The following is a 23,006-nucleotide window of genomic DNA, read 5'->3' as shown; positions in this document are numbered from 1 at the left end:
TACAGTGGGTTTTGTTTGTTATGAAAAAGTAGCAAAATTTTGTGTTGAAAAGAAGAAGAAACATCAAAAATACCACCAAAGGATTGCTATTGAGCATCTCTGGTCAAAAACTTAGTGGCTAAAAAAATTCAAATTCAAAGCCACAAAAAGAGTCTTTAACACTAATAATGAATAATCAATGGGTGTCTGCGCGGGTTTCCTCCCACAGTCCAAAGACATGCAGGTTAGGTGCATTGGCTCCAGCAGACCCCCGTGACCCTGTAGTTAGGATATAGCGGGTTGGATAATGGAAGGATTGATGAATAATCAGCCAGAGATTTCTTTCAATTAATGTGCAAACTTGGATGGCCAGGAAGTGCACAACAACATCAGCACTGCACGCCAAGTGCTCCTCAAAATGGTGACACACACGAAAAGCATTTGTAAAACATTTGGAGCTGCCTGAAAATCACACTCTGGCAAGAAAACAATATCAGAACTATGTTCTGCAGTCCAAAAACTCTGTATTTGCATAACAAGAAGTAAAAAAAAAGGCAAAGAGAAATGAGTAAAAAACTATGAATAATTTCCAGTCATAACAGTGGGTGCCAATTAGCACATTTCACATAGAAAAAATGTTTTGTTGGTAATTTTCTTTGGAAGCAACAGTTGACAATGGAGTGCTGAAACAAAAAAAAAAAGGTTTAACTATTTTGTGCTGGGGACTCGGTTATTTGATTCTTTGGCTGATTTTTTCACCTAGTTTTAGGCTCAGAGAGTGTCACAGATCTAGTGTTATGGAAGCAGGGGTAAGCAGTACATCATTTTTTAAAATTTTGATTTGATATACTTTATTAACTGCTGATGACCTTTGGGGTTCAGAGTGCAGGGTCAGCCATTTTATGATGCACCTGGAGCAATTCTCAGGTAAAGTGCCATGCTCCTTTCTGGCAGTAATGGCATTTGAGCGGACAGCCTTCCAGATACCAGCACAGATCCTTAGCCACAGAGCCTCCACTCCACACAAAATCTTTTCCTTCTGTCAGTTCTTGTACCCTAGCTATTTGTATATTTTAAAATATATTTTTAAACATCCTTGTTTATGATGACACTAGAGAGTGTTACGTGTTGGTCAGACGTGAAAGTGAGAATTTCACCGTACTCTGAACATGTCACAGTACTACTATTGGAGGAAGTTGAGACAGCGCCTGAATTAATTATGTTAAGATGTGACCCAAACCATCACGTAAATGAAGCAGGCGCTCAGGACAGCACCGTCACACACAGCAAACAGCATTGTAAATGTATAATGGTGGGCGTATAGGTCAATTTTTTTTTTTAAATGAATGTCTAGCAATATCAAATTTTAAAATATTTAAACTGGCAGGAAAGTTATTGTCTAATTTTAAAATGCAGGGAAGCCGCAAGAGACAGTCCTTACTTGGGGACATTTAAAACTTATCAAATCAAGAGAAGACCTTTGCGTGCAGGTAGGTCTAGCCGAAACTCCAAAGCAGGGATTCACTAGCCAGGGCAGCTAGCCTGGGGGTATACAGTGGGCTAGGAGATTAAGGCTGGAGTGGAAGGGGTATGCAGGCACTTCCACCCCCTCCAGGAGGAGCGATTCCATTGGTGAAATGCACCCCACACTGTTCTGAGAACGTGCGTCAAGAAGCCACAGGATTCCTTTAAATAAAGGGGCCCTGGGGGTTGATTTGCTTTCGATCTTATGTTCGTAAAAATTAATTTATTTGTATGGAATGTTGTGTGATTTTAATAAAATCAATATAATCAAAAAAAAAAGTTATAAATAAAGATTGATACAAAGGCTTAGTCTCTTTCTCTCTCAGCTGACATATTCAGATTAGGGTTAGGGTTAGGGTCATTTATCCAGGGGACAAGCGGGACCAGAGACTAAGACAGACAGACACCTGGGAATCTAAGCATATTGGATTCCTAACACGAACCAGGACAGATTATTAATATTTTGCTAACATTAGTACTCTGCTTGCTTGTATTTTGGGCAAATTATCTATCATCCACTAAAAAAAGAATAAGCGTCTGAGTATCTGTTTGGTTTTATGTCTCTATCTTCCAACAGATTACACACTGCAAACATTTGCAGTAATAAAATGCATGGCATTTGTCATTCCAAAATATGGTGCATCACAAACATCAACGCTGCTTTTATAATCTGATACCAAAACACATGAAACAGACACATTTGTAGTAATGCATTTTATTACTGCAAAGGTTTGTGATCCACTGGAATGGAAAATGTAAGATATTTTATTACTACAGTACATACATTACAAAATACACTCCTAAAGATGGTGCACTGCAAACGCTAACACTGAATACACCAAGGCATGCGCTGCTGACTTCGATTTCAGCTCTTCTAAGATGGGAACTCAGCTAATCTATTAATAAATGTGTACCTTTTTCTCCTGCCCATTCTCACACTCTAGCTAGTTGCCTTGGAATTGCCAATGTTAAGAGTGGTGTTCCACAGGGGTCAGTGCTAGGGCCGCTGCTATTTTTAATATATATATTAATGACTTACATAGGAATATAAGTAACAAGCTGGATAAATTTGCAGATGATACAAAGATAGGTAGATTAGCAGATAATTTGGAATCCATTATATCATTACAGAAGGACTTGGATAGCATACAGGATTGGGCAGATATGTGGCAGATGAAATTTAATGTCAGTAAATGTAAAGTATTACACATAGGAAGTAAAAATGTTAGGTCTGAATATACAATGGGCGGTCAAAAAATCGAGAGTACACCTTATGAGAAGGATTTAGGAGTCATAGTGGACTCTTTAAGCTATCGTCTTCCCGACTGTTCAGAAGCCATTAAGCAGGCTAACAGAATGTTAGGTTATATAGCACGATCTGTGGAGTACAAGTCCAAGGAGGTTATGCTCAACCTTTATAATGCACTGGCGAGGCCTCATCTTGAGTACTGTATGCAGTTTTGGTCTCCAGGCTACAAAAAGGACATAGCAGCGTTAAAAAAGGTCTAGAGAAGAGCGACTAGGCTGATTCCAGGACTACAGGGGTTGGATTATGAGGAAAGATTAAAAGAGCTGAGCCTTTAGAGTTTAAGCAAAAGAAGATTAAGAGGTGACATGACTGAAGAGTTTAAAATTAAGAATGGAATTAGTACAGTGGATCGAGACTGTTATTTTAAAATGAGTTCATCAAGAATACGGGGACACAGTTGGAAACTTGTTAAGGGTAAATTTCACACAAACATTAGGAAGTTTTTCTTTACACAAAGAACGATAGATACTTGGAATAAGCTACCAAGTAGTGTGGTAGACAGTAAGACGTTAGGGACTTTCAAAACTGGACTTGATACTTTTTTGGAAGAAATAAGTGGATAGGACTGGCGAGCTTTGTTGGGCTGAATGGCCTGTTCTCGTCTAGAGTGTTCTAATGTTCATCTGACATGTCATAAAAATGGGATAAATGTTAAACTACCCGAGGCAGTCCACCCTGCCAGAGTATAATAGTATGGAATTTGCTGCATTTTGTTAAGATCTATATAATACACAGTATAAAGGAGGTTAGGATCATCATGGACCATACCAGGACAGCACAAGCAAACAACATGATGCAAACAATCCACCAGCCTGTCCAACAGATTAAAGGCAGATGTTAGGCCCATTGCTACAATGGAAAGTTTGGGTTGGACATGCGCAGAAAATGTTCTTCAATCTGCCTGCCTGTTTAACAAACATTCTGACATTTGTACCATTACATTTAAATTAGAAAACGTGATCAAATATAACATTTAACTTTGTATTTTGTTCTCTAACAACAGTTTACATATAAGTAACCATATATCATCCATGAGTCTTAATGATAAACTATTTTAGGACTTCACATATTACTTAATTGAGAGGTGTGTTTCTGCACCATACATTTATCTGTAAGCTGACTGTTTTGTTAAAATGCTTTGTAGTAATTATCTATAAATGAATGTGGCGGAGTAAAGGAAGCTTTCTGTTAGACTTCTTCAGTCTGCCATGATGCATTAGTAAGAGTAATTCAGACTCTTCCAGTTTGTGTGAATAAAGGAGGTCCATGTTGGATTTCACAGATAACAATTGTGCATGACTCTGTTTTTTATTTTTTTTTTTACTTAAGTATTTTCTCACCTAAAGATACGGAGAACACTGTGGGTACAAAGGGTCCAGCGCCTCAGCCAGAAAGAGGCTTGCAGCTTTCACCTTCTACAAGAAGCAACATTTATCTAAATCAGAAATTGCATTGAGCATATAACACAAACTGGGAGAAATACTTAAGCCGAAGCTGAAGTTTGTTATAAACATCTTAATGATATCTTAAGCTAGTGAGAGAAGCTTGAGATTTGTTTTGCACAACGCCTCTATAGGACCTTAATACAAACTAATGCCACTATTGAATGCTAATTGTAATAAATATTCCTAACAAATCAAATATCTGGAAGGATATTTAGCAATTAATACTAAAACATCTCCTCTAAATAACAGTCCAGAAGTTGTCTTCCAAAAAACCTTAATAATTTAATGGACTGTTTGCCTGAAATATACCATAGTATGCTGTAATCACTAACATAAAATTATATATTTACAGACACTTAAAAAAGAAAAGAAGAAAAAAAAACAATAGTGAGAACTATTATTAAGGATTGGTTCTAATTATAGTGATGTTAAGCAGAAAAAAAAAAAGATGAAGCACAAAGAAGAAAAGGAATAAAACAGTAAAGGAGAAAGGGGCAAAATGAGGCAATAAAAGTAAAAGTAATGGTAATACGGTAGTAAATGTAACAGTAGTATATAAAATAAAGCATCAGTAATCGTAAAGTAGAAGAAGTAAAATACAAAAAGCTAAGATAGAAAAGGCAAAGTGAAATAAAACACACATAGGCACGACAACAGACAATTAAGCTAGACGGGATAGAGAAGACATTTATGCTCTTACTAATTAGATAGATAGATAGATAGATAGATAGATAGATAGATAGATAGATACTTTATTAATCCCAAGGGGAAATTCACATAATCCAGCAGCAGTATACTGATACAAAAAAACAATATTAAATTAAATAGTAATAAAAATGAAAAGAAGAAAAAAAAAAAAAAAGCAGACAATAATTGAGTAATGTTAGCATTTACTCCCCCGGGTGGAATTGAAGAGTCACATAGTGTAGGGGAGGAACGATCTCCTCAGTCTGTCAGTGGAGCAGGACAGTGACAAAAAATTATAATCATTAACAGCTTTGCCGAGACTATTTCTTAACTTCTTCCTAAATTTCTCATATGAGAGAGCAGTGTCTACTACATGTGTCTATATATCTGTTCACATATATGTTCTTCATGAGACGTTATTCAGGTTTTTTAAGATCTCTGAAAGAAGCATTTCAGATCAGTCCCTGCATCCTCAGTAACCCATACACAGAAGAGCGACCTCAGGTCTCCTCCTGCCGGGTATTTTGATTTTCTGCCCCGACACCCCCAAACTTACCTGAAGGGGCCTAAGTTGCCTTGAAAGCTTGCATATTGTAACCTTTTTAGTTAGCCAATAAAAGGTGTCATTTTGCTTGACTTCTCCCTACATTCATAATGGCTAACACGGTACAATACCCTAGTACTACCGCTCCCAAAAATGAATTCGTAAAATTAGTTTAGATGTATATATACATTTTAATGCATATCATTAACTTAAAAAAAATAAAAATAAATAAATAAAAAAAATGCTGTTTGGAGAAAAATGTAAAATCTGGCAGGTTTACAAGATGCCCATCAATCAGGTGTTCAATTCATGTTTGCCAGAATGCCGGCAATGCTGTTTTCCCAGTAGGGCGGCTTATGGTTTGCTTTTTCCATCCTGGACAGCAGCTGTAAGAAACTGAATTTAGTTGACTCATATAAAAATGAATAAAAGGTTCATCTGTACATGGAAATGTTATTTGCTTCAGGTTCTGCTCTTTGTATTAGTGTGTTTGACATGTCCAAAGCAAGATATATCTAGTTAATCGCCCCCTGCAACAGTTAATATCGATTTCTATAAGAGATACTAAACAGAAGGTAGCACTAAAGAATATATATTGCAAACACTGTAAAGTTCACCATTTCAAATGGTAAGTTCAGTGGTTTAACAATTGTCTTTATACTTGGTGATATCACGCATTGGCCTTGGTGCAGTTTGACTTTAGATAGCTCAGTATTAATGGCTTAGAGTAGCAGAAAGCAGTGTCTGGATGAACTATTATTTTGTTGTTTTGTTTTATTTCATGATCTGCTGTTGAACTGTGCCATTTGTTGGTCTTCTATATGAGTGCTGCTGGCTAAGTGTTTGATCTACACAGCCTGCCTTTGTCTTATTACCGGGTGAACCTGCAGTGTTGCATATTGCATGATGAAGGTCTGCTTGCTCTTGTCTTTGTTACTAATGCACTCACTGGCATTTTTGCTTTCAACTGAAATGCTGTAAATCATGCATCAGGCCCCATGAAAAGACAGTGTTGTCCTGCTAAATTCATTCTGACTCTTTAATGAATAGAAAAAGAAGGTCAAGTTGACCTGATACAATTTTGTTTTACAGTATGTGATGTTCATAATGTTTAATAATTGCTTGGGAGTGTGGGGGTACTGAGATGGGTGGGGGCTTTTGAGTTTTAATACCCTGGGGTTTCTTTTTCCAGTCTTGCACTTCAGCATGTCTCCTCGACTGAGTTCCAGTGAGCTCATTTTGCGCTGTTGCTCCATGCTGTCATGCGCAGATTCCAGTCATCCACTCTACACGTGAGTTGTGAGTGTGACATGCAGTCCACTTGTGTTTCCCATCTCTGTGAACTGGCAGGCCAAAATGATGATGCTGCTCAAAGCGTCAAAAAATACAAAATGGCAAGTGTTGTTTCCCAAAACTACTGTTAACGTCGAAAACTGCAGCCCTCTTCTGTAGCTCAGATTTTAGCAGAAGGGCTGAGATGCTACATGAGTTGTAAACAACATGTTTTAGATGACGTTTATATGGCTAAGACATTTAGATTCTTGAACTAAGTGAGATCAGAGCTAAAACTGCATTGGCAGCAGGCCACTGTGGAGAGGTCACACTCAATGTGGCAACTCTGATTTGTTTTATGGGAAATGAGAAAATATTGGCTATTAACACAAGAATTGCCAGAGCCTACGAAAAAACTCATAGATTCGACCCACCTTAAAACGCTTCGCACCTCTCCGTCAACATCTTTTGTCCTTTAAATGTGTTGATAAGCAGCAAACAGCAAGCACTCTGCTATCACATCCCCCCACCCGCACAGTTTTCTCAGCTCAAGTCTGTTTACCTGCATGTCAGTTGCTTAGAGTTGTATAGAGTGGGAAGTCAAGCAAAATGACACCTTTTATTAATACTATATCGTTATTTGGAACACATGCATTTCATGTGTGTTCTGTGTCTACAACGATCTATGTAAACACATCGTTAAAACAGAAATGTTTTTCATGTTTTAGAACTAATTTACAAAATGTAGACATGAAGTGTATAATGTGTAAAACATGAAATCCAAATATCAAAGAAACACTTTTATGTAAGTAACATATAAATGTTAATGTTTTGGGCACATGCACCGTCCTTTGTATGTAAGATCAAATGTTATTTACCCATTTACCTTTATTTATTTACTTACTTCTTACAGTCAGAAGTAGAGTGCAGAACTTCCCATGTACATATACAAAGTACAGTGATGGCAAAAGTGCATTTTTCATCCAATGTAGAACCGTCGTCATGATTTGAGTTTACCTCTGTTATAGCGTGTCTCTGTGAAAACATTAGTGTCAAATGCACATGGGAGTTGGGATCGTGAACGCGGCTGAGAGAATAAAACTGAATAAAAAAACACCAAAGCTAACCGTTACAAATATCATAAATTACACCGGCTGTTACAGACTGGAATCAAATATATGTTTTTATTCTAAAATAGTAAGAATATGAGCAGCTCACTTCTCAAAACGGACTCGTCCGGGATCGAACCCATGAAGCTTTGATTACCAGTCAACAGTTGATACTGTTGTGCCACCAAAGCTGTCGTGTCAATGTTGCACCCTAACGCGAGTTGTTTTTCTGCAGTTATATTTCTGAATAAAAGCGCACTTGTTCTGTTATATTTGTACCTTTTGTGAAAGTGTTTCTTTGATATTAAGAATTCAGGCTTCACACAATATACACTTCATGTCTACATTTTATCAATTATTACTAAAACATGAAAAATGTTTCTGTTTTAATGATATGTTTACATAGATCGTTGTAGACACGGAACACACATGAAATGCAAGTGTTCCAAATAACGATATAGTATTTATAAAAGGTGTCATTTTGCTTGACTTCTTACTCTATGCAACTGACTCGCAGGTAAACAGACTTCAGCTAAGAAAACTGTGCGCCGGTGGGGGATGTGATAGCAGACTGCTTGCTGTTTGCTGCTTATCAACATATTTAAAGGACAAAAGACGCTGACGGAGAGGTGCGAAGCGTTTTAAGGTGGGACGGATCTACAAGTTTTTTCGTAGGCTCTGGTAATTCTAGTATTAAAAACAAATATGGCACAAGCTAAACACTGACAAAGGTGTCTTGAACAAACCAAACTAATAATGAATGAAATAGTTTTCAGTATGTGTGCTCTGGGATGGACTAGTGCTCTGTCTCAATTGCAGTGCTACTGGAATTGTCTTCAATTCCCACAGGAACCTGTGTTGGATTTAGCATCGGGTGCCAGGCAGCAGTCAACCCAGAAGGTTTTAGCCAAACAAGCGAACACACTGGAACTGCCAATTAGCCAAATTAACATGTCCTACATGCATGTCCATTTTAATTACACTTATATGCGTGGATGTATGTATGTGTACTTTTTTTTTGTTTAACATCATACCCTTAGTTTATTGTATTAGGGCTTACTGTACTTATCCAGGGCTACTGTTTAACATAATTCCCTGGATTTGCTCTCTCAAGACTGTTTAACACTAGAATTACCAGAGCCTATGAAAAAACTCGTAATTCCGTCCCAATCAAGGCATGAGCTGAGAGAATTTTGTGCACATTCTAAATTGGTGGGGGGATGGAATAGCCGGCTGCTCCTAGCTTCTCTTTATCAGCACATTTAGAGGACAAAGGACGCTGGCGGAGAGGTGTGAAGGGATTTAAGAAGCAATTTAAGGTGGGACAGAATTACGAGTTTTTTCATAGGCTCTGGTAATTCTAGTGTTAAGATTATATTTTATGCTTATAGTATTTGGACTGAATTGTTAATAGATATCTCTGTTTTAATCTTTATATGCTGTTGCTGGGGGGCTCATTTTGTTTTGGACGTGCTCTGTCTCTAGGTATGTCAGAGGGCTTGGACTTGAAGTGGGGTCCAGCCTCACACGGGGAGGCAAAATGGGGGTGGGGGGGGGGTGGGGTAAGGGGGACTGTGAGAGGGAGACTAGGAGAACAACCTAATGGAAGTCCAAGAAGAACAAGAATTTCCAGAAAAACTGCAAAGCTGTCTATTTCATAAAATGTTCTTGAGTAACAACACCACCACTGTCTCAAGTATCTAGCAACCTTGGTTGAAAATTCTACACTCAGTCACTGCTAAAGCAAAAAAAAACCAAAAAAAACATGCAGATATGAAGAGTAAGAGCAAATTAAACAGAAAGAGTGATTGGTCAAAAGATTTGAACCCAGAGCTCCAGATGTGTTAGGCAGTAAGTAAATTTACTTAATAAGCCAACTTACAAATAATAAGCCTGCAAACAATTTTTGTGTCAGTTTGCTTGACATCTTTCAATCTTTCAAGGTTCATCATAAAAATATGGACAATGAAGAACACTGTGATGATTCTGCGATGACATTCTCCAACTGAAGTCAATGAAAAAAGTTATGGGAATGAAACTCACAAAGAAGAGTTTTGCTGCTAAACCAAAGTGATTGATTTTTATTGCTAATAAATACCGCATACTCAGATACTTTCATCAAGAGGACAGCAAAAAATAAACAAGTGACTGCCTCAGCTGGCAACATTTGTGATGCAAAATACTTATTGAAGAATTACAGCTAAGGTCATATAGTGTACTAATTGTTTATTTCATAAATTACTTTGGAAAAACATCAGACCAACTTTAAAATTGAAGGTGTTCTGTGAAGGGAGAAACAGCTCCCATTTTTAAAGGCAAGTTCATATTTCCAGCAGCCTGTCTCTGGATGCTGCCTCTCTCAACAGAAACAAACATGAACAGAATTCACTCGCCCTGCTCAGCACTGACCTGCGTCTCTGTTGTCTACAAGTGTGATCCGAACAGATGTTTGAATTGAAGCAAAGTTTCTCCTTGTCAGCAGATGGATGTTTTTTGAGGCTGTAAGAACTCACAACGTGAATAAACATCATATGCTAAGCACTTTTGAGAGTACAGGTTTAAATTTGCCCATGCGTAAAGGCCTGATAATAAAAACATATATATCAATTTTATAAGGGCAAAGCATAGTGCCAATAGAACTCCAGTTAGGCTTCACTGATCTTAAAGAAAGAAAAAAAACTATAACTCTATTGGAAAGTAACGATTTATTGATTATTGAACAATTTATAATTAGAAACCTTCCCAAAGAACTTAGATGTGAAAAATAAATATCACTGAACCTCACTTAGAAAAGGAAACAATGTGACTTAAAAAAAGCATAAACTTTTTTATTTCTCAGTCAGTAGTGATTTTTAAAACTATCCTATTTCATAGTTACAGATCAAAAGTGTGAATCATATAAAATGATAACACCAAGTGAGAACAGTGAAAGCTAAGTTAGTCAGACTCTCTGCAATGTCCCATATATTCAAACTTGTTAAATACCATTTATAAAAGTTATCTGCTGTTTGCTAGTAGTTTACAGTCCCTATTGCTTGAAAATGTAAAGGCCCTTTTTATAGCTTTGAGGTTACATCACTTACACATCATTGTATTAGTATGATAAAAAATGGCATCATAAAATATATTTAAAAAAACTTAAAATCATATTTACAAACCTCTGTACACAATGATTAAGCAAGAACAGAGTAGCAATTCAATAAAATTCAATTCTCAATTACCAGGTCATTCATTACAGTACTAAAAGTTTACCCAAAAGACAGTGTTGGAAACAAACAATAACTCATTTAGTACAGCACGCTTATGCTTCAATGTTTTAGCATTAGTTAGCATTCAATACTCAGCAGCTAAGGACTGTCTGATATTCTGGGCAGAAAGAAGAAACTCCAACCTGCAACAGAATTACCAGCAAAAAAAAAAAAAAAAATTTGTGCAGGCCCAAATGAGGTAATCCTTTTAAAACAAATGATGCAATTAAAAAAGGAGAAAAAAAATAATCCACCAAATGGTTTGTGATTTCTCCACTTGCCCTCACTGTACAATTCCAGAGTCAACAGATGTTTGCTTGCGGGTCGTTTTAGGAGGTGGAGGAGGTGGCGTCTTGCTTGGTAGTGGAGGTGGTAAGTGCTGAAAATGTAATGTGAAATACAATGTCATTTTATTTTTTTATATTATATTCATAAATGCAAACAAATTGAAATATCCTAATATTGAAGCCAAAATTCAGAAAGCTATATGAATGATTTTAATCTTCTACAAAACACGTAGGATTTAATAATAAGATGCTATTTAAAAGAGATGAGCCAAGTAAGTAGTTTGGTTATCAAACAATTCCATACTCTCACTTGTTTGAACACACTTTATTAAATTTGGCCATTCATATTCTCATTTTCATTTTTCTTCGACCTAAAGTTCCTTAAATTGCTGTAAAGCAGGCAGACAGGTAAGCACAAGCTCAAATCTACTTGTCTCTCTCTTTTTAACCATCTAGCACAAAATACTATACTCATTATGCTCAAAATAGTGTTATTTTCATTAATACTGCAAATGCATTCTAGACAATTAAATACATTGCAGGACAAAGCTTGTCTCCAAAACTCAGAATCTGTACCACTTTACTGTATTATTAACTCTATAATTTCATTTGTTTTGATAAACATTTTTTCAAATTTTCTTCATTATTTTTACTAATTATATATTGCAATCATTGGAAAAGCTTGATTATCTAGATTTGCAAATGAGATTGGTTTAGTTTTATAAATAATTTTTTGCTTTGTAGCCCTAAAGAGAAGATGACTGACTAAGCAGTACAGAATGTTTTCAAGGAGTTCTAATTAATCAGGTAGTTAACAAAAGAAGTGGTTTAAGTTCATTGAGTTCGGGCAGAACAAATTAAATAACCACAGCACCATAGAAGTGGTTATTATTTCTTATTCCTGTTGCAGTGCCTTCTTAAGATAAAATGTAGAAAAAAAGGAGTTACTCTGCCTACAGCATTTATGTCCTAAACTAGCGCTGTGAAATATTAAAAATGTACAAGGGTGTAGCCGAATTGGACAGCAACAGATTTTTGTGAAGGTGCAGCAAGAAAATCTTGCTTGATTATATACATGATTAAAACACTTACCCTGTGATGTAGGGGAGGTGGTGGAGGTGTGGTCGGACTTGCCAAGTCTTGATTATCCATAATATTTCCATAATCTGCAGTGCTACCTTTAACAGGGAGAGGGGGTGGGACATCTGGTTTGCTTGTGCCATTTAGCTCAAAGTCTGTAACAAAAAAAAAAATCCAAAAATTAAAAAAATAAATACATAAAGAAGCACTGCATGATAAATGATGTAATCTTGTGAAACAGTAACATTGTTACCCCAAGGTGGTTGACAAAAAAAATTCAGCACCAACCTTTGATAACATGCTGCTTTTTGTCAATACACTTATTTAAACTTTTTGAGCACTGATGAAATCATCTGGAGCAGCACACTGGTTGATTGGAATTGTAATCCCCACACCTATGTTTTCCACAAGGTTATAGATATGGGTGGGAGATATATATACACACAAACACACACACACACATATATACAGTATATCAAATGTCTTTCTTACTGGATCAGTTGCACAAAATTGGCTAAACTCACAGCTGGCACCTGGCAAGCACTTAAGCCTTATGTCACACTTGCTGAATACTTTCTTTTATAAGCTTTGACAAGCTTTACTTCTTTCACTTCATTTGCATATACTGGGTACACCCCAGTTCCCCATGTGATTGCTGTCAGAATGTGTGGCAAAAAGAGAACACAGTGTGTTAGAATGTCCAACTCACTAAAGCAGAATTAATGACAAATACCAAAATATTAAAAAAAAAAAACACGTCAGTTAATTTTCTTTTTTGTACATTGTCACCAAATTTCAATCAAATCCATTGAGGCATTTTTGAGATTTCACAGTATGTAGATTTTCCATTTTGGTGGGGGGATTACCCCTAAAAAATGATATACTGAAATGTTCTTTCTTAGTGGATTCCCACTGCCTTAGGTGTAACATCTTGCCACATTTCAGATTTTCAGCCAAACAGGAAAATGTAGTTTTTGTTGATAAATGAGTCAGTCAATGTTGCATATATATATATATATATATATATATATATATATATATATATATATATATATATATATATATATACAGTGCATCCGGAAAGTATTCACAGCGCATCAGTTTTTCCACATTTTGTTATGTTACAGCCTTATTCCAAAATGGATTAAATTCATTTTGTTTCTCAGAATTCTACACACACCACCCCATAATGACAATGTGAAAAAAATTTACTTCAGATTTTTGCAAATTTATTAAAAATAAAAAAAACTGAGAAAGCACATGTACATAAGTATTCACAGCCTTTGCCATGAAGCTCAAAATTGAGATCAGGTGCATCCTGTTTCCCATGATCATCCTTGAGATGTTTCTGCAGCATAATTGGAGTCCACCTGTGGTAAATTCAGTTGATTGGACATGATTTGGAAAGGCACACACCTGTCTGTATAAGGTCCCACAGTTGACAGTTCATGTCAGAGCACAAACCAAGCATGAAGTCAAAGGAATTGTCTGTAGACCTCCGAGACAGGACTGTCTCGAGACACAAATCTGGGGAAGGTTACAGAAAAATCTCTGCTGCTTTGAAGGTCCCAATGAGCACAGTAGCCTCCATCATCCGTAAGTGGAAGAAGTTTGAAACCACCAGGACTCTTCCTAGAGTTGCCTGGCCATCTAAACTGAGTGATTGAGGAAGAAGGACCTTAGTCAGGGAGGTGACCAAGAACCCGATGGTTACTCTTTTAGAGCTCCAGAGGTCCTCTGTGGAGAGAGGAGAACCTTGCAGAAGGCCAACCATCTCTGCAGCAATACACCAATCAGGCCTGTATGGTAGAGTGGCCAGACGGAAGCCATTCCTTAGTAAAAGGCACATGGCAGCCCGCCTGGAGTTTGCCAACAGGCACCTGAAGGACTCTCAGACCATGAGAAACAAAATTCTCTGGTCTGATGAGACAAAGATTGAACTCTTTGGTGTGAATTCCAGGCGTCACATTTGGAGGAAACCAGGCACCGCTCATCACCAGACCAATATTATCCCTACAGTGAAGCATGGTGGTGGCAGCATCATGCTGTGGGGATGTTTTTCAGCGGCAGGAACTGGGAGACTAGTCAGGATAAAGGGAAAGATGACTGCAGCAATGTACAGAGACATCCTGGATGAAAACCTGCTCCAGAGCACTCTTGACCTCAGATTGGGGCGACGGTTCAATGGTGCAATGGGCGAAACTGGCCAAAGATAGGTGTGCCAAGCTTGTGGCATCATATTCAAAAAGACTTGAGGCTGTAATTGCTGCCAAAGGTGCATCGACAAAGTATTGAGCAAAGGCTGTGAATACTTATGTACAGTACATGTGATTTCTCAGTTTTTTTTATTTTTAATAAATTTGCAAAAACCTCAAGTAAACTTTTTTCACGTTGTCATTATGGGATGTTGTGTGTAGAATTCTGAGGAAAAAAATAAATTTAATCCATTTTGGAATAAGGCTGTAACATAACAAAATGTGGAAAAAGTTATGCGCTGTGAATACTTTCCGGATGCACTGTATATATATAGGTAGGTAGGTTTGGATTTTTTTTCACCCTAAATAATAAAAACCATCATTTAAAAACTGCATTTTGTGTTTACTTGTGTTATATTTGACTAATGGTTAAATGTGTTTGATGATCAGAAACATTTTGTGTGACAAACATGCAAGAGAATAAGAAATCAGGAAGGGGGCAAATAGTTTTTCACACCACTGTATATTATATATGTAAATATATATACTGTACATACACATATACTATTTATATATACAAATTTACACTACATTGCAAAGTTATTAACAACTATTTATTGTATTTAATTTTCCTTTTTACTCCATTTCCTTCATACAGTTACTTTATCACATACAATATAATATCTCTTATACAATATCACTCTTCTTTGATTAATTGGTAGAATATCTAAAATAATCTTCCTATGAAGGCCAAAAAAAACCCAAAAAAAAAACATTTAAAAGGCTGTGACTATTCTCACTATTAAAAATGAACAAATATGTGTATTAAAATAATGACCAATATTTGAATAGATTTTTTTTTCCAGTTCCAAATAACAAGCATACCCCAAAGTCTCAGCAGTCCCTGCAAGTCACAGAATAGGCTAGAATTCTTCAAGGCAACAAAATGTGTCAAGCTAAAAACTGAAAACATAAACTATATTAGACTGTCTGAGCTTCCATTTTTCCCAGTGTAACTCTAAAAAGGGCCCTGAGTGGGTACAGAGCTATTTCCACACCAAGCACATGCAAAAAAAAAAATCAACAGATGTGGCAAGAACCCATTAATATCTTTGTAAAGCACCATGTCAGTTCCCTGCTGCTTTTTAATACACTTATGATGAAGCACATTGGACTTTGTTTGTCATGTGACTCCTCTGAAATAGATGGGGAAGGAAGCTGAATGTTTCTTTTGACTGTACTTTTGAACTGATCTTGTGAATGTGTCTTTGACTGAAGTGTGAGTTAATGTGTGTGTTTTGTTACCTTCTATAAAGGAGGAAAGCGTTAAAAAGGGACTTGGGTTACTCACAGTTGTGTCTGATCCTGGACCACTGAGTTTGAAGAAATAACTATGCTGATTGAAATTGTGTTAATCAAGGTCTAGTAAAGTGGATTCTTTATTTAGATTCTCAGTCCTTTCATCGCCCAAGAATGACACACACAATCTTACACACATCTTAAGATGACACTCAAACAGACGTTTTCTTCCAAACCTTGATAACAAATTGCTCTTTACGACTGAAAAAGCTGAATTCCAATAATTCACTGGGACTGGATAAGATTTAGAGATATCCTTACTGACCACATATATGTATCCTTTGATCTTCTACGCCTCCAACAGGCTTCATGAAACACACTACTTTTTATATATAAGCAATAAACTTTGCTTCAAGCAGTTTGCTCAGGTTTCCAATCTTTCTCCAGCATCTATGTTTAAGCATATACTGTATTTTAGCCATTAACGATGAAAATATTAGATGTATTTGCAGACTTTATCAATTGATTTTATAGTGCTACCCAGTGGATGCTCTTTGGCAACAATAAGAAGTGAAATGATCAATTATATCTCAGACAAGGAAGATAATTCAATTAATCAAGCTATACATTTTCTTCATACCATGTAAAGCATGACGTAATCAAGCATTAAACTGTATTTCACACACAAGATTAAAAATATCCAAAATAAATCAGGAAAATACTGTAAATAATTTCATTATTTACCCAACTTGTTTTATGCTTTGGTATTATCCAGTGCTAATACCATGTTGATGAACATATTTGATTATGTATCAGACAGTGATGGAATTACAACTATTCCTGATCTAATAAAACTATTACTTGGTGCAACACTGAACAAAAGTATAAAAAAAGATTATACAACTATAAATCCATTGTAATCGCCTGTACTGCATTGCACTTAATTGCTTAGCATAAAAAGCAATATATATTACTTTGGAAAAAAATCACTTAAATGATTGCTACCACTAGTTTCCATTATAATTGCATATGATCATGCCTTCACAATTGCATAAGGAACAGATCAGAGCAGATTATTATGAGTAAAATAATGAATAAGTAACCATGATGCACAAGTACAGTCATTAACTCAGACTGTGGTGCTAGGTGAATACACTTTTTACCAGACATTCTACATTCCTTTTAAAAACTGACACTCACTGTACCCCTGCAAAAGCAGTACTTTCTTATTCTCAAAAACCACTATCAACAGAGAACTCAAGTATAATGATTCTGCAGATTATACCTTACAAGAAATCTATGTAAAAATATAAGTCTCTTTTATGTTATTTCTGCTGCATCAGGGTTAGTGATACATTTATGAATAATTTTTGGGATTAATCTTCTATTTTGCTTACTCTAACTTTAAAGGGTACTGTGTTTTCTCATTCCTAACTAACTGAAACAGACCCCTTCTCCATTAAATGTTTGTTTTTACTATTCCTGATTCTTAAAACTCCATGTTCTACTTGAATTGGTTTATTATATGCTATCAAAAAATGTGCTACCCTTCAGGTTAAAATCTTGAATTAGTAAATGTTAAGTGTCTATCCTTCGATGACTTAATTTGCTAATAAATGTAAAATGAAGTGGCACGGTGGCGCAGTGGTAGCGCTGCTGCCTCGCAGTTAGGAGACCCGGGTTTGCTTCCCGGGTCCTCCCTGCGGGAAGTTTGCATGTTCACCCTGTGTCTGCGTGGGTTTCCTCCGGGTGCTCCTTTTATTAGCTCTCTGCATTCTCATCTACACATCTATTTATGTTAAATACAGTTAATGTTAGAATTGCATTATTGAGAGTGCACATCTTAACTTCCCCAAACTGTTAACCCTGCTATCAATAATTTAAGGCTGAGATGTGCTCTTGCAGGAGACCTAACAGTTTGCACTTTTTACACAGGCTATTGAGCTGCAGCTTCCTGAACTGCTTGTTCGGCAGTCTGTGCTACTGTGCAGTGGAAACTGGGAATAAATATCCATGACTTTCAAGAAAATATTTTTTTCTTTTGATTCTGTAACAGGTTCCATTATGGGCCGATCTTTATTTGGAGGAATTAATAAAGCAGCTGACACTGTAACATTTAGTAGGTGGCTGTAGGAGCTATGAAATTTCATATTGCTAACGCACACTTACTTGAGTCAAGTTGCATGCTGAAAGTAAGCTTTGGTCTTGGAGTAACAGGTGGTGGTCCAGAAGAAGAGGTTGTATTTGCTGGAGAAACTGACATACGTCTGTTTTCTCCCATTGCATTGATAACCTGGCTCTTTGGCCTTTGGGGTCTTAAAGGACTGATCTGAAAAGAAAAATGTTACCTATGAATCAGCACACTTTTAACACAAGAAAAACACAAAGGTTTTAAAAAAAACACCTCAGGGTTCACATATTTTGTTCAATGTCATTAGAGTTTAACGCATCAAAATGGGTAAGAACTTTTAAATTCTAAAACTGCATTCATATATCATTTTAGTTGTAAGATACTGAACAGAAACTGCTATTAGGTAGTCTGGTATGATTTTTAAAATGACCTAAAGTTCCCATTCATTTACCATGCAGAAAAGGCACATTGGCATTCAGGGCTAATTAGAATCTAAATTAACTCAGCTGTTGTTGTCTTAAAAAGAAGCATTAAGAAAATCAAAAAAGGCAGCAGCATCTCACAGAGAAGCCTGGAGGAGATGCATAAGTAAATAGGTGTCTAATGGTAGTAAGCTAGGAGCTGTGACACACATACAGTAACCTCCCAGTAGCAGGCTCCATGAAACACATCTTTATTGATAACTGTATCAAAAAGTGAAGCTGTCAGAATTACACATTGTAAAATGTGTGTGTGAACTGTCATGTACAGAGTTAAATGTCTTCAATGGAAATTGAACATTTAAACTTAACATGTGAAGGACATGACTGCCTGCCCGTCAACCTGCAAAGTCAACAAAACAGAGAGTGTTCATCTTAGTATACAATACTGTATCGATATTGATACATCAAAAGATGGACAGTGAAAATATTTAAATAAAGAAAACAAAATTGTTATTTCAATAAGATTCCTGTAAATGTTGATGATTTCAAGGACATTTATAACCTGATATAAGAAAGTTATACAGTAAAGTTGATAAGGCGCTCAATGCTGCATATATATTAGCATATAAAACAGCAGTTTTAAGAAATTCATGATGGACAACATTGTCTTGATTCTATTTTACAATTCAAGGAAGGAAACCACTTCTTCCATGGATGCTGTGACTACAGTTTTTGTATAATTTTGCTGAAAAGATTTTCCTGAAATGACCTACAAGTCAATGTGAATTAAAGTGAATTTAATTTTGGTGGCTGATGATTTCTTTCTGAAGTTTCAAGCAAAGAATGTGGATGGCTTTACTTATGTAAAATCATTCAAGCCGTATTAAACAATCATGAAACTGGAATCTGTGTTCCGGTAAGCAGAGACAAATCTTGCCGGTTAATGTTTGGTCATTTTAGATTGCTACATTATTACTCTATATGGAATATGATGAACAAAACTTAAATCCCCATATAACAAAATTATTACAGTTGCTAAAGGAAATTAAAAAAAAAAAAATCAAACAGTGCAATATAACATGCTCTATACCACATCATTTTTTGAACTAGTAAATTCCAGTCAATAAGTAACCAGATGCTTATGATCACTGCACTAGAGCGACTAGCCAGCAGTAGAGATAGACAGTGAGGATGTTACACTAGAATACTGTTGAGTACATGTGATTGTGAAACTCTCATGTGTGAAAAAGCTCACTTATTGGATAGATTGCTTTGGGACATATGCAACCCACAAAAGATAACAATGTGAATAAAACATTTCAAACAGCCTCCAAACATTTGGACCAGCCTCCAAATAACAAAGAACATTTTACAGTCAGAAAAACTGCTGACTGTCTTTGACATACATTTTTGAGTTTATTGGACAAACTTGTTGGAAAATCGACAGATTAGCAGCAACCGCAGAAACCGCAAAGAAAGTCAGCCTGGGTAACTACCTTGTCAGCAAGACATACTGAGAGCAAAACATGAATTGCCAAGACTAGAATCTATTAACAACTGAAGAAAATACACAAAATGCCAATACCACACAAGGGAAAAAGCTATCCTAAATTGGTACCTGGTGATCATACCTGTACAGAATTGGCTATGCAGACCTCAAATAATATTACAACTGCTAGTTGATTCCGTTTTTATTCTTTAGCACTTTCTCCTGCATTTCACCACACTCATGTATGAGGTGTAGAGAATCAGTCACCAGACTGCTCTCAGCATTTCAAATGCTTCAATAGTTTTAGGAATCCAATTTTAAGAGTGTGTAGTGCTCCCAATATTGTAATTTTTTTTTACTTTAGATCTGAATAAGGAAGCCTTTATAAAAAATACATTTTCAGAAATATTTAAAGTGCAGCTCACCAGAGGATGGGGCTAGAAAATTAGTTTTTCAACACAACTTAAAGTAAGCATTTGCTTTAGTCTGTAATGAAAAAAATGTCAGCTGAAAGTTAATAAATAATCCATTAACAATGCTCATTAATACTTTTAATAAAAAGTATATTGTCTGCTTTGCAGAAATAAGCAAAACATAAACAAGTTCTTATTGCTGCTGCTTAATGATGCTTTGTTATATCTCTTCTACATGCTGACCTGAAATGTTGTACACAATGTATTGAGAAAGAACCTGGTGTCCAGGATGAAAAGTTTCCAAATTGTTCTAAAAAAAATTCAATTTCATTGTAGAATTACTTAAAATAAGTACCCTTTCAATGATCTTACGTTGGCTTGAGAAGAACTTGAAGGGACAGAAAACTGAAAATGCTGTTAATCGTGTGAAACCGTTGAAGAAACTGAACTGAAATCACTATGTTTTAAAAAAATAAACATTTTTTTTGTCTTGTTTTCCTAACATGTGCAAAGCTATGTTTTTTAATATTATGCATAACTTTCAAAAATTAAACGGAACAGTGATTATCAGTGCTACAATACAGTTTTGGTTCCCAATCCAGTTGTCTGGTATCAGTGTCCATATTGGCTTTCGCTCAACATTCTAAAGAGAAGTCCCATACATAACCTTGAACCAGAGAACAGGATTATAAAATGGATTTACAAATTTTGCACTCTTACTATGTATACTGTATATGAATAGAATGAATGCTATATGAACTACTATCATGTTAATGTGGATTGGGAACTTTTCATGTTGCTGCTCTGTATTAGTGATTGTGCCTATGGAAAATTAATAAATTGTCTAAAAATAACACTGATCATGTGCAGTCTTTTGAATTAACTCACTTCAGTGCTGCTCAAAATATTTTCTTTTTCTATTTAAACTATCTCCAAACCAGATAAGTGAGAAAATCTCTTTCGTTGGACAGAACTTACTCTCTTGGAACATGCAGTAACATTCAAAAAAAAATAATAAGGAATATTTGCAACCTGTTATTACAATATATTTTTAAATGGACGTGAAGCTGTGATACATTCAAGACATTTCAAAAAGATTTCTAGATCTATCTTTGCTTGTTTCATCACAGTGGCTGTATTAAATAAGATTTTAAAAAGTTTACCAATAGACAAAGATTCCCACGCAGAGCAAACAATTTAATGACTGGTCCTCCTTATAAGGCAGTTTACTTTATTTAATTCCAATTACCACATATTTCCTAATGATTGCTTAGTATTACACAAATGCAAGAAAGCATGTTTGGCATCACGGTCAATCCATAAAAAAATGGTATGATGCAGATATGTAGATATCTACTTCAGTTAATCCAGTGCATGTATCTTATGTTTAATTATTGAGCACCTACTTTACAGTGGAGATCACACTGAATTCTACTGCTAAAGTACAGATGAATACAGGATGACAAGTGTACAAGCATTCGGTAGCATATTTCTGAGGACAAACTGCATGAATGACCTTGAGAGCTTGTGAGCATAACAATTGGCTGCACATCACACAGAACTTGAGCATCACCTGTTAAGAATTTAAATAACACTGCTGTTCACATACCGTTTCAGAAAGGATTACAGCCTCTGTGGGCTGCAAGGAGATCTCTGTAGCTTTAAACTCCTTGTCAAATATCTCCTGGTGTTTACTGTTCCTCTTCTCCTTCTTCTTTTCTTTCTTATCTTTTTCAAAATCATCTTTGTCCAGTTTGTCCTGTGACTTAGAGTGCTTCTTTGGTAAAAGAGGTTCCAGCACAAAGCTACGGATTTATTAAAGAAAAAAGAAATGAATACCATAAAGTAAAGGAATACCCAGCTAGAGAGCCAAAATCATATTAATGGCAATCATGTGCCTATGTAAATTTAGAAAATGTAACACAATATATTTATTGATAAAATATAATTATGAGCATAAAACTAGTGGCTAATGCAGCTCAACAATTCTAATTCAATAAATAACTAGATCCTTAAATGAACCATTACATTTAGCAAATCTGCAATGATTTTCTTTTCAATATATACCTGGGTAAATGCTATGGGGAACACCAAAATAATTAGTTTCTGTATCTCAACCAAAGGCTGATGTAAAAGTATCTGCAGTGTTTTCATAGTGTTTGAATCTGTTAACAGGGAAAGGGTCATGATGGCTAATGTTATACTGCTACCAACATCTGATGTTTTGCAATAAGTGATCCTCATAACATTTACCAGGGAAGTCATCAGGGACCACCCAATCAAGGCAGTAACTTTGGATGTCTAAAGAAAATCCATGAGAAGGAGCAATCACTATGGTTCTCCTCTCAGAGAATACATGGTAATCCTGGATTAGAAACATTTTAGAAAATATGACTGACCATTGTAAGTTCTCACTGAATTTACCTGGAACAAGTAATGGTTTTATCAGGCTTAAAATATCAGTCAATTGTGTTTCTAAGGCATCAACAAATAAAACAGTTCATTGGTTACACACTAAAAATGTCTTATGCTTAATCAAAGCATATGGCTTGAGTGAACATCTCTGTCTTAGC

General features: G+C 35.9%; 1 protein-coding gene across 1 annotated transcript in view; it reads right to left on the bottom strand.

Moving 5' to 3' along the window:
• Positions 1–10,555: 10,555 nt before the first annotated feature.
• The window catches only part of dock1 (dedicator of cytokinesis 1), a 710,521-nt gene continuing 698,070 nt past the window's right edge, over positions 10,556–23,006 (bottom strand). The window contains exons 50-53 of the mRNA XM_039774569.1: positions 22,043–22,238; positions 18,148–18,307; positions 12,497–12,639; positions 10,556–11,496 (exon numbers count right to left, since the gene is read on the bottom strand). Coding sequence (XP_039630503.1) covers positions 11,401–11,496; positions 12,497–12,639; positions 18,148–18,307; positions 22,043–22,238 — 595 coding nt within the window. The 3' untranslated portion in view covers positions 10,556–11,400. The remainder of the gene's footprint in view (positions 11,497–12,496; positions 12,640–18,147; positions 18,308–22,042; positions 22,239–23,006) is intronic.

The sequence above is a fragment of the Polypterus senegalus genome, chromosome 1 (assembly GCF_016835505.1).
Source record: "Polypterus senegalus isolate Bchr_013 chromosome 1, ASM1683550v1, whole genome shotgun sequence".
In the NCBI taxonomy this organism is placed as follows: domain Eukaryota; kingdom Metazoa; phylum Chordata; class Cladistia; order Polypteriformes; family Polypteridae; genus Polypterus; species Polypterus senegalus.
Note: the sequence above shows the minus strand (reverse complement) of the source record. Positions and strands in the feature narration are given on the sequence as shown.